We start from the raw sequence: 11,759 nt of genomic DNA, 5'->3' as shown, positions 1-11,759 counted from the left end.
CGCGGCTGGGTACTGGGGGGCCCTGGCACCGGGGAGCTCAGAGAAAGGGCACCGAGCAGGCAGGCTGCCGCTCCCTCTCCAGACTGCCCCTGGGTCTGTCTCCTTGACAGTCAAAAGGGGCGTGGAGCTGAGTTGCTGATTTGTAATGTGGGGTCCCTGCCCCCCTCTGACCCTCACCCCCGCCCCGTGGCCTCCGAGGGGCTGGTGATCCTCAGGAAACTGCCTGCTAGCAGTTGGGAGTAAGACATCTAAACACTTTTCCCGGAGGGTAGCTGGAGCTTGGGACAGGTTCTCAAAGTCAATGACCCCAAAAGGTTATCACACAAAGACCCTTATACAGGATGCAGAGATCCCGCACACAGGTGGACACACCCAGAAGCAGACACACAGGGACACACATTCGCAGACACAAGGGGAGACAGACACACAGACAAAACTCCAATGTGGAGAAGACCCCCGTACGCCCAAACACATGTAGGCACGTCCGTGGACAGAGGCCCGAGTGTGTGCCCGTGGACACCCAGTGGCCAGGCGGGAGCTGGCTGGCGGTGCCGCTGGTCCTTAAAGCCCCAAGCTGCCCAGCCCCAGGGACCGTGAGTGCCTCTGGACCTGGATCAGGCCCTGGCCCCCATCCGTGTGAGCAGCGAGCAGGAGAGCGAGGGGGCGGGAGCGGCACAGGACGGGGGCTGAGTGTGAGTGACAGGCCCGTGGTGCGCGTCACCAGTCCGGAGCAGGCAGGTAGAAGAGGCCTGGACACAGCCACTGATTGCTGCTTGCCTGGGACAAACAGGGTCCCGGGGTGTCCTGTGTGCCAGGCCTGGTCTGGGCACCGAGGACACAGCAGGGACCCCAAAACAAGGAGCTGGCGGGCAGAGCGTGAACTCAAGGCAGCGCAGTTGGGGTAAAGGTCCAAGGAGAGCACGGCGGGGGGGAGACGAAAGATGGTGCTGGGAGCTCAGGGAAGGCTTATTTGAGGAGGTGCCGCTGTGACAGACACCTAAAGGACACAAAGGCTCTGCAGACCCAGGGGGTCTTCCCTGGGTCAGAAGACTGGCACACCTCCCCACAGTCTGTCCCTCAAGCAGGAGGCAGCTGTTCCACAGACAGCCCTTGAGATCTGGTACCTCTCAGTGCAGGCAGAGGCCACGCTTACGTGTGCATGTGCGTACACACACACACACACACACACACACACATGCTGACACATCCTCAGGGATGCGGACACACTCACACGTGCTGACACTCACAGCCGGTGACACACGCTCACTCAGAACGCTCCCTCCCCCCCACACGCTCAGTTATTCTCACACCTTTACACGCTCACAAGTCACACATAGTCACAGACTTGCACACACTTGTACACATTCAGTTATTCACACTCACACTTCCTCACAGTTATTCACATTTATTCACACTCACACCCTCCCTCATGCCTCTCACACTGGCTCACACAGTCGTTCACACTCTCTCTCCCACACACACTTCGTTCATGCACGCTCACTCACGCACATGCTCCCCTTGCACTCCAACCCCGGCCGCTTTTCCTGGGACTTGCTCTCTGAGAGCCAGCTGGCTGTCCTGGTTGGTGGTTGGTTCTGACCCCCTCGGCCCCTCAGCAGCCCTGGAGCCCGGTGCTGCCCCGGCAGCCTGGCACTGTTCTCCTGGCCACCCCTGCGCTCGGAGGGGAGCCAGTCCCCACCTGGAGCCGGTGGTCAAGATGGGCCTGCACTGGGCTGGGTGATGGGGCGCCAGCCTGCCCCAGGCACCCACACCGGGGAAGAGGAGCCCCAATCGGTGGGTCGCCTCCCGAGAGCCCTTCCCCCAGACTCGGACCCCCCTTCCTGGCCTCCCACGGGGGAACAGGCTCTCTGGGGTCTGGCACAAGGGCACGTCCTTCCATCCCAGGCCCGAGGCCCCTGGCCTCCCTGGGCCCTCGCTGGAACTTCCCTCGGGCAGGGGGTGAACCCTGGCCAGTAGCAAACACCAGCCTCTTAGCAGACGTGTGTCGGCGGCTCTGGGAGGACAGAAGTGGTGGAGGAAGAAATGGGTGCTGAGAGGGGAGGCTTGGGGGTGGCTGAAGAGAAGAGAGAAGACTCACTTTTAGGACTGTGTCACTGTCTTCCCTCAGCGACCGGGGGACATATTATCACTTCTGGGGGCGGTGTTCATTTTACTGATGGCTGCTGTGCACACGGGGGCATTGGCACTGGCATGTGAACTGCGTCCTGCTCCCAGAGCTCAGAGCCGGCTGCCTCTTCAGCCCTCACTGTTCTCCCCCTTCCCAAACTCTTTCTTTCCCAGGTCCTCGGCCACCACCTGTCCCCAGGCCCCTCCCCTCCGTGGGCCCCGCAGCTGTCGCCCCTCCCTTGCCCGGTTTCGCTCCTGCCACTTTTGGTGTGGCGGTCACCGTCTCCTCTGGGTACAGCAATCCTCAGCCCAGCCCTGAAATGGGAGCCCCTCTGGCTGGGCCCCGGGTCCCCCTCCTCTTCCCACTCTCTCCCTGGCTGAGATCACAGCCACCATCCCCTGGCTTCGGGGGCCACCAGCGTGCCCGGACCTCCAGGGCCAGTGGTCCCCTGCAGCCCAGGGAGGAGGGGCTGAAATGCCCCTGGAGAGACATGCACATCCTAACCGTCCCCCACCCTGCACTGGGCTGGGACCCTGTGTGGAAATAGGGCCTTTGCAGATATAAGTTCAGGATCTTGAGATGGGGAGACGATCCTGGGTTATCTGGGCAGACCCCAGATGTAGTGATAAGTGTCCTTATAATAGGGAGGCAGAAGAACAGCTGACACACAGACACAGCAGGAGGTCTCGTGAAGACAGAGACGGACTGGAGTGACGTAACCACAAGCCAAGGGACACCTGGAGCCACCAGAAGCTGGAAGCAGCCAGGAGGGACCCTCTTCTAGAGTTTTTCGAGGGAGTGCGGCCCTACTGATACCCTGATTTTGGACTTGTGGCCTCCAGGAACATGAGAGACTCGATCTCTGTTTGAAGCCGCCCGTGTGGTCCTTTGTTACAGCAGTGGTCCCAGGAAACTCATACCAGCCCTGATCTGGCAGCAGGAGCTGGGGTCCTTCAGCGCTGGAGCTGCCCTGGGCTCTCCAGGGCCACAGTAGTCCTGTGCCACCCCTGGCGACCATGCCCTGCCCCGTGCGTCCAGAGTGGAGCCGGCTTTGCCTCTTCCTGAAACCTCTGCCCTCCCAAGACTGGAGCCCAGAGTCAGGAGCCCATGGGGGTGGGGCCCGCAATGGATGAACACCCCCCAAGTTCTCAGAGTGGGCCCCTCCACCACCCAGGCCCTTCAAGGAGGGGCTGTCCCTCTAAGTGCCCTGCCCCCAGCCCCGGCCATGGCCTGAGGACACCTGGCTGGCTGCCCCTCCGACAAGCCCCGACTCGTCTAAACCCAAACAGTGGATTGAGCTTAGGTTCCAGCTGGGCCCGGCTACACCCAGAAGGCACCTGACCTGCAATAAGTACTTGGAAATGTCCCCCACGCCAGCCCCATGCCGCTCAGAGTCAGCTCCTTAGTGGCCTCTCCTTTCACGGGACAGCCCTCCCCGAGCGAGACACTGCCATGACTTTCACTGCCCTGGGTGTGTGTGTATGCACGCACGTGTGACGGCCCCAGCTCACCCTCCGGATCAGAGCCCTACTCTGAGCGCAACCACACGTCCACAGCTCCCGGCGTGCTCCTGGCCCTCAGGGGGCATTCTCCAGGCCCCGGGGGTGCCACACCCCACCCTGCCCACTCCCTAACTCTCACCCCACGTCCAATGTGCACCCAAGTGCAGGCTCCCACTCAATTCAAGGTCGACTGGACCTGGCCCCTCCCCCATCTTTCCTGCCCCTTTCCCGCGGGGTTACCGAGGCTTTGGGACTGCACACCCCTTCGCCCATCCACCTGCCCACGGCTCACAGCAGAGCACCCCAGTGCCCTGCAGCTCTGCCACCTGGGGCTTCCTGGGACCGCAGCTGGGCCCTGGGCTCCGCAGGGAGGAGCCTTGCGTGGTGTATAAGGCATACGGGGAAGCGTACACGAGGGACTGTTGGCTGACAGAGATGTTATCACCTCATTGTCTGCGGCACACTCGATACCAGAGTGAGGCTAAGTGGGCCGCTTGTCTTTTTTGTTTTTGACTGCGTGCGGGCTTTCTCTAGTTGCAGCGAGCGGGGGCCACTCTTCGCTGTGGTGCGTGGGCTTCTCGTTGCGGCAGCTTCTCTTGTTGCGGAGCACGGGCCCTAGGCGCGCGGGCTCAGTAGTTGTGGCGCACGGGCCCAGTTGCACCGTGGCATGTGGGATCTTCCAGGACCACGGCTCGATCCCGTGTCCCCTGCATTGGCAGGTAGATTCTTAACCACTGTGCCACCAGGGAAGTCCCCCCCCGGCCCCAGGGTCATTTGTCTTTGACCGAGTGCTCTGGGTACGGAGACCTCCTTTCCAACCACGATCCCCAAGCCCTCGTGGGGTGCGGCCCTGTTCAACTCCGTGGCGCCTGCAGTGGGCCATGCCTGCATGGTGCTGTCCCCTCTCGTGTGTGGTGACCCACCAGGCCTACGGGACACCTTCCCTGGGGCCCAACCACGGGGTTCTCCTCTGTGCCTACCGGCATTATTACACCGGTCCCACTAGTGTGTCATGGCACCGGTGTCCCAGAGTAAGAGGGAGGCAGGGAGGAGAGGAAGGGCAGCAAGCCTGGAGAGAAGACAGCGATCCACAGGGGGCTGAGTTGAACCCACACCACAGGGTCCGGTGCCCAGACCTGCCCGCAGAGAAACAGCCCGAGGGCTCCGTGTTTCTGTCTCCGCCAGGCCCTGTGCCGGCTGCCCCTCCTCCCACCAGCGAGGGGACTTGACCGAGGCCCTGACTCCTGGACCCCCGCCAGTGCCCTTGCCCTGAGCCTGCCCAGCTCAGCAGAGATTGCCGGGCCGTGGAGCACACGGCCCAGAATAGTGCTGTGATGCCAACGGGTGACATTCTATTGCTGGGCCACCACACTGAGTGGTGCCTCCCATCCCCAAAAGGAGAAATCTGGGGACGCCGCATGCCCCAGGGCCGGGCCAGGCGGAAGGGTTCTGTGCACGGATCCAGCACGCGGCGCCTCTGGGCTCCTTCTCTCCTGGGCTGGCGCTCCCGGCGGCCCCGCCTGCTCTATTTTCGTTGGTGGCCCACGGCTGCTCAGGGAAGCCCTGGATCCCATCACCTGGGGCAGAGGCCCCTTGTGTACGACGAGGGAAGAGCAGCCAGGCCATAGCCTGTCTCCTGCTTAGCCCGCTGGGCTTGCCATCCAAGGGGCATTTCTTGGGGGACTGTTCCCCCCCCCACCGACTCCCTTTCCGGGGCAGACCTATGTCCCCAGGCTTCACGGGCTGTGCCCTGGATCCTCTCTTGGGAACCGGCACCCACACGCTGCGACCTGGGCTTGGCTCTGCTGGCGCACAGGGTGACCTACTGGGTGGTCGCTGCGCTGGGATCCCAGGCCAAGCCAGTACAGGCAGGCGCGCGCAGCACTGGGCCCCGTCCCTGTGAGGCCTGGCCCTCCTGGGAGTGCGCCCCCTGGTGCTGACACGGGTGTGGCACACAGCTCTGACCACAGCCGAAATCCGGTATTGTGCTGAGACCCCAAACCCCATCAAGACAGGCAGGCAGGGGCCCCTAGGGTTTCCCGGCTCCCGCTCGGTTGGGGGGAGTTTCTGGCCTGGTGCTCTTCAGCCAGCGGCTGCTTGGCAGACACGCCACTCTGGGAGGGCAGATGCCACCTCAGCCGGCCCTGCTTCAGGAGCCCAGTCTGAGGATAGCCGGGGCAACAGAAGTGACCAGAAGGGACGGGAAGGGGGCAGCCCGGGACCTTCTGGTCCAGCCCCGAGCCTGGGGGTGCTGAGGACCCTCAATGAAGGCAGGGGAAGCAGCGAATAGGCAGCCCAGGGCTCCGACTGGGCACAGAGAGGCGGAACCTGGGAGCCAGCCACAGCGGACCGTCGTGGCTCCCGTTTCTTTTGGGTCCCCAGTCCACCCTGAGAGGCTGCACACGCAGGCGTGTTGCACAGTGTTTCTTTAATTGAAAGACAACAACCGACCTCAGAAGCAGCCCCTCCTCAACCTGGGCGTGATCACTTGGAACCCTCACTACCCCAGGGGCTGGAAGGCGACGGGAGGGGAGACCTAGCTGTCGTGGGGGAAAGGGGGGCAGTGAGGAGCGTGCTGGGGACTCTGGCGGGGCGCTGGGCCCCTCCCGGGGGACAGACTCTCAGGGTCTGGCTGAGTCCAATGCTCCCCCTGGGAGCACGTGGCCTGTGCAGCGCGTGGTTGCCGGATCATCCAGGCTTGGGGGCGGGGCCTGGGTGGGGTGGGGGACAGCTGTCCCCCACCGCAGCCCACCTGGGTAGGGGCTGGGCAGAAGCCCAGCGAGACAGAGACCAGACCCAGCCCAAGGATGTGAGAGAGGAGAGGGAAGACGAGGGAGGGACAGACGGAGAGGCACAGAGAGATGGAGAGGACTGATCCAGGGGCCGGTAGAGCAGACCGGCCGGGATGGATGGCCGTGAACTCACAGAAGGATGCCAGCAGGCATGGGAGGAGAAGGGTAGCAGGCCAGGCCGAGGAGGGATGTGTGCCCGGCAGGTAGGGTGGGCTCAGCGGGGTCCGCTGTCTCCATCCCTGGCCCCCCAGACCCAGGGACCATTTTCCTTGGACTGGAGCCTCAGACAATTTGGTTTTGGGGTGAATGGGAAGAAAGCTTCGTGGGGGCACCTCTGCGTGGTCATGATGGGGGAGCAGGGGCGGCTCCGAAGCTAAGGGGCGTGTGATGGGGGCCAGGCCTCACGCCTCACCTGCACACTTGGGAGCCGGGGCAAGGACGTCGGGTGGCGACGAGGGGGGTTGGGGATCAAGGGCGGGGCTGGGTCGGGTGCAGCTGAGCACTGGCTTCGCTCCCTTGCTTTGCTTCCCCCCCTCAGGACATCCGCTGTGCTCCCCAGAGACCCCGCCCAGGCCACCTTGGCGGCTGCCGCCACCTCTACTTTTTGTAGTTGCCAAACTGGATGGCCAGGCGGTCGGTGACGCAGCGGAAGGTGGCCGGCTGCACCTCCCAGTAGGGCACGGGGTTGCCGAAGAGGCTGATGCCGTTGTAGTAGGCTCGCTTGACCCCGAAGCCCACCGGGCAGAAGTCATTGACGCCCACCTCGGTGATGTTGTTGGTATGCAGATAGACCACCTGGGGGCGGAGGGGCGTGGCTCAGGCTCAGGGCAGTGGCCCAGTCGCCCCGACCCCCCTGCCTGCGTCTGTCCTGCCTGGGTAGGCCGAGCGGAGGGCAGAACCCCGAGGGCTGGTGCCCTCCCTCCCGGCTGAGTCCCGCCCCACCGCCTCATGGGCCACGTTTCATTGTATTGCATCCACACGGCCCTTTGAGGGCATGGAGGTGATCCTCCCATTGTCTGGAGGAGCAAACCGAGGCTCGGGTATGGTTGTTGGGCGGGTGCCGGCCCGCGTTAAGGCGCTGGTGTGTGACTGGGTGCTGGGATGGGGAGCTCGGGGGGTGTGGGTGTGAGGTGAGGGGTACGTGGGGCACGAGTGGTGGGGTGGGACTGTCGATGCGGGAAGGATGGCACCTTGGGCTCACATAAAGTCCCTGGCCCTCCCTCTGGGTTCCCTGGGCTCTGGGCCTGCCCCCAGGGAAGCAGCCTCCCAGTCCAGAGCCCCAGGGGCGTGAGAGGAGAAAGAGCCTCCTCCTCCCCCGCTCCCCCACCTCCCTGAAGCCACATGCTGTGGGACAGGAGGGTCAGGGAGGGAGGACCCAATGACGGCAGGGAGGCGCTCAGACTGCAGCGGCGCCCTCTAGAGGCGGCAAGGACACGGCCGCTAGAGGGCGCGCTCGGCTTGGCCAGGGGGGCGCTGCGGCTGCAGGTGGGCGGTCCCCACGCCGGGCTCAGGCGGGCTCCGGTGTACTCGGCTCTGACTGGCCAGCCCGCGAGAGTGGCGGGTCTCCTGGCACGTGTGAATGGGTTGGAAGCAGCGACTGAGGTCCAGAGCAGGGCCGAGTACGGCCAAGTTCATCCATGCGGCTGACAGCCAAACTGGGGGTAGGGCCCCTGAGAGAGCCCCAGGCCAGGCCCTGTATCCCCTCATCAGCCCACTTCGTGCCCTGGGCTGTCCCTGTCTTGCCACAGATCTGTGTACCCCCGTGCCCAGACTGTTCCCTGACCTCGTGGGTCCGGCCGCACCTTGCAGGTGTTGCATCCACCTGAGAAACCTGCTCTTCCCTCACGACCTCGCTGCCCCGGGCCCGCCCTCTCTGCTGTCTGCAGCAGCATCCCCATTTTTTGTGGTCCAGATGGAGTTCATTCAGGGTCTCGGGGAAGTCTGCCAGGAAAAGAGGATGCTCTGGGCTGAATGCAGGAGGGGAGGCCACGTGTGCGGGCTGATGCTCTGTGTGTGTGTGTGTGCGCGCGCGCGCACGGTCCCACGCTTGGTGGAGCAGAGACCCTAGCTCTGCCCCAGGTGGGGAGAGGGGCAGCCAAAGCCCTCCCTGAGTTGACTGGGTGCCTCCAGATGGCTCCAGGCCCCCCACCTGTGTCCATGTGTGCTCCGAAGGCCAGGTAGTGTGGGAAGCAAGGGCTGACTTCCTACCTTTGGGGATGCCGGTGAGCTTAGCCTCAGAGATGCGCAGGTAGTTGAGCTTCAGGCCATCGAAAGCTCCAGGTTCAAAGCCACTGTTCTCCAGGGGGTTCCCACCCATCTCTAGGAGAGAGGCCCCCTCAGCCCTGGAGCCAGGGCTGGGCACCTGCCCACACGCCCCCAGAGCCTGTTGGCTGCCTGGCTTAGGCTGGCCTAGTGGGCCCTGCTAATTACCCGCTCCCCCATCTCTCCCTGAAAGCAGTGCCACTAATTTACTAACGCTAATGGACTAAATGCAAACTCCTCGCTGTTCAAGGCCACTAACTCCCAAGGGCACTGGGCCTGGCGTCAGCCTTAGGGGGCAGAGGGAGCATGGAGAAAGGGAGGGGAGACAGGAATCGAGGCCGGGCTCCCCCGCCCACCCAGCCCCTGGCTGGCTGGCTGGCTACACTGGCCCTTTCCCTTCCCTTTCCTTACGGGCCCTGAGTTTCTCTTCACCTTCCCTTGGCAGCTCGGGGGCGTGCTCCTAGACGGGCTTCCAGAAAGTACCGTGAGGCCCAGCCAGCTGGTCCATGGCTGTCCCGGACAGCCCAGCACCCAGCTGCCCTGCCCCCCCTCTTTGACCCTCCTCCCCCATCCACTGCCACCGCCGGGGACGGGTGACGACGCCACTGGCGGGATCTCGCTCACCGATGCAGTTCATGTTGCGCAGCCCACTGAACACGCCCTTGGGCACCTTGCGGATGCGGTTGTCATGGATGCGGAGCTCCACCAGGGAGCTGGGCAGGTTGGGAGGGATCTCCACCAGGTGGTTCTTGGAGATGTAGAGCTTCTGCAGTTTCCGCAGGGGGCTGAAGGCCTTCTCATGGATCTTGGAGATCTTGTTGTTCACCAGGACCAGGGCCTGAGACGGCACGCGTGCTGAGGTGAAGGCCCCGGCCCCTACCTGCCCGCCTTCTCCTCTCCCCCGTCCCCTGCCACCTGAGCTAGCGATTCGCGATTAGCAGCTCTCAGGACTTTACAGATGTTTGAGCCCCGGCTCAGCCTCCAGGAGATCCGTCGGTGCTCCTGGGCAAAGTGCAGATCGGAGCTGGCGCTCAGGCCCAGCAATACCACTGCTGCTTAGCGCGGCCTGCCGCTTCTCTGTGTCCCAGTTTCCCCACCTGCACCCTGGCTACAATGAAATCTTTTCTCACTGTGTTGCCGGGAGGAGTCAATAAGATGAAACGTTTGCAGTCAAGAAGGGAATTGGGCTGAGTGATCCTGTCCTGCACTTACGGCTGCTGACAGCTGCACGTGTGCCCTGTGACCCTGGGCACTCCCACCACAGCCGCCTCCAGACCTCTCTCAGGACTCCCCAGGTCCCCGGTCCCCTCTCGCACTCCACAAGTATGTGCCCACACCCATCTGGCCCCGACCCCCCGTGCTGTGGGCCTGCCACCTCCTTGCAGCCCCTTGGAAGGGCCAGGGTGGGCTTACATAGAGATGCTGGAGGCCTTTGAAGTCATCCTTTCGGATCTCGGAGATGTCGTTGTTCTGCAGGTCCAGCAGAGTGGTGTCGGGCGAGATCTCTTTGGGCACAGCCTTCAGACCTGGGGGCCGGCACCACTGTCACCAGTGTGAGCCGTGGCCATGACCCCAGAGTGGCGCGGAGCTCAGGCACTCGCGTGCATGCAGGGACTCCGCCGCAAGTGGGCCAGCGCCAGAGTCGGCAGATGGAGGGGCTTCTCGCTCCCCGCTTGCTTGCAAGCAGACCAATGGACACCCTCCCACACTGAAACCAGGATTCCCGAGCTGGCTTGGGGTCACCCCCTACCCACCCTCACGCTTCCACGTCCATCCCACTGGACTGACCCAGGTCGGAGCACTGAACAACCCGCAGGTGGCAGTGGCAGCCGAAAGGGCACATGGCGCTGTAGGTGGGAGGGAGGGAGTCCAGGTCTGGGATGCCCGAGGTCGTGTCGGCGCCTGAAGCCTCCTCGTCGTTCAACATGGGCAGCCCGTCGTCCAGGGTGAAGTCCCAGAAGCCTTTTTGCTCAAAGGGCAGAGCCTGGCTCAGGGCCAGCAGGGCCGCGAGAGGCCACAGGGGCCACATGGTGGGTGTGCCTGCGAGACTGGGGTGAGGAGAGGCCATCAGGAGTGCCCAGCTGGCGCCCACGCCCATCCTCTGGGCCCTTGCCTGGCTACCGTGCCGAGTCCGGGGGGCTGGGGTTCTGCACGTGTTGGCCTCGTGTCCCTCACCCCTCACCCCTCACCCCTCACCGGTGCAGCCAGGCCCTGGGCTGTAGGGGCCGGGAGGGAGGTGTGGGTGGGCAGGAGACTCCGGGCAGGACTTGGCCTCAGTGGGCAGCACTGTGTCTTCCCAGTTGGTGAGTCTGTACCCCTCCAACACGTTCACGCGAGTGCACACACACACGCAAGCACACACACACTCACGCAAACACACACTCATGCAAGCACGCACACAAGCGCACACACACTCACGCACCAGCCACTGAGTCAGCTGCAGCCTGCCTGGGGGGTCAGTGAGGCTAGTGGAGGAGGCGGAGAGGGAAACCCAGCCATTTGCCGCCCACAGGCTTTGAGGAATTCAGATTTAAAGAAACCACTGTGGCCCGGCCACTCCCACATGCTCAGGGCAGTGTGAGCGCGCTCAGGGCTGACTTAGGTGACCACAAGTCGCTTCCTTTCCTGCCTGAGCCCCGCCTTGCAGCACACCCACATTTTTCTAAGAGAGTCAAGAGGCCAAGGCACCAGGCTGGGCACGTTGGGTAGAAAGCTGAGCCAGCCCTGGAGGGAAGGTGGAGGAGAGGGGCATTTTCCCAGGCCATGCGTGGAATCCTGGAGATGGAAGGGGCGTCCCTTGCCCCCCCACTGCCTCTGCTCCCCTGGGCTGTGGCTTCCTCCCCTGGCCCATGAGCCGTCCCCTGGCTCAGCCCGCAGAGCCCCAGGGCCCCCGCCTCTGCTCCCATCCTTCCTTCTGCCCACGGCCCCGGGCCCCTGGAGAGGCCACCAGAGGGGAGCAGGCTGCTGCCAGGGTGGCGGGCAGGTTCAGGCTTGTCCAGAGGCTCCTCTGCTGAAAGACAGTGCCCAGGAGGAGACTGGAGTCCCTGCCTCTCCTGCAGCCCCCAACTACCTGCT

The 11,759-nt window shown here is 63.8% G+C and overlaps 1 protein-coding gene across 1 annotated transcript in view; it reads right to left on the bottom strand.

The window, feature by feature from the left end:
• Positions 1 to 6,039: 6,039 nt before the first annotated feature.
• The window catches only part of BGN (biglycan), a 13,179-nt gene continuing 7,459 nt past the window's right edge, over positions 6,040 to 11,759 (bottom strand). Inside the window, exons 2-8 of the mRNA XM_024755807.1 lie at positions 10,473 to 10,732; positions 10,098 to 10,210; positions 9,309 to 9,522; positions 8,631 to 8,741; positions 8,225 to 8,363; positions 7,950 to 8,077; positions 6,040 to 7,237 (exon numbers count right to left, since the gene is read on the bottom strand). Coding sequence (XP_024611575.1) covers positions 7,020 to 7,237; positions 7,950 to 8,077; positions 8,225 to 8,363; positions 8,631 to 8,741; positions 9,309 to 9,522; positions 10,098 to 10,210; positions 10,473 to 10,713 — 1,164 coding nt within the window. The 5' untranslated portion in view covers positions 10,714 to 10,732 and the 3' untranslated portion in view covers positions 6,040 to 7,019. The remainder of the gene's footprint in view (positions 7,238 to 7,949; positions 8,078 to 8,224; positions 8,364 to 8,630; positions 8,742 to 9,308; positions 9,523 to 10,097; positions 10,211 to 10,472; positions 10,733 to 11,759) is intronic.

The sequence above is a fragment of the Neophocaena asiaeorientalis genome, unplaced genomic scaffold (genome assembly GCF_003031525.2).
Source record: "Neophocaena asiaeorientalis asiaeorientalis breed wild unplaced genomic scaffold, Neophocaena_asiaeorientalis_V1.1 scaffold1004, whole genome shotgun sequence".
Taxonomy (NCBI): Eukaryota; Metazoa; Chordata; class Mammalia; order Artiodactyla; family Phocoenidae; genus Neophocaena; species Neophocaena asiaeorientalis.
The sequence above is the reverse complement of the archived record's forward strand: the minus strand, read 5'-3'. Positions and strand labels throughout refer to the sequence as shown.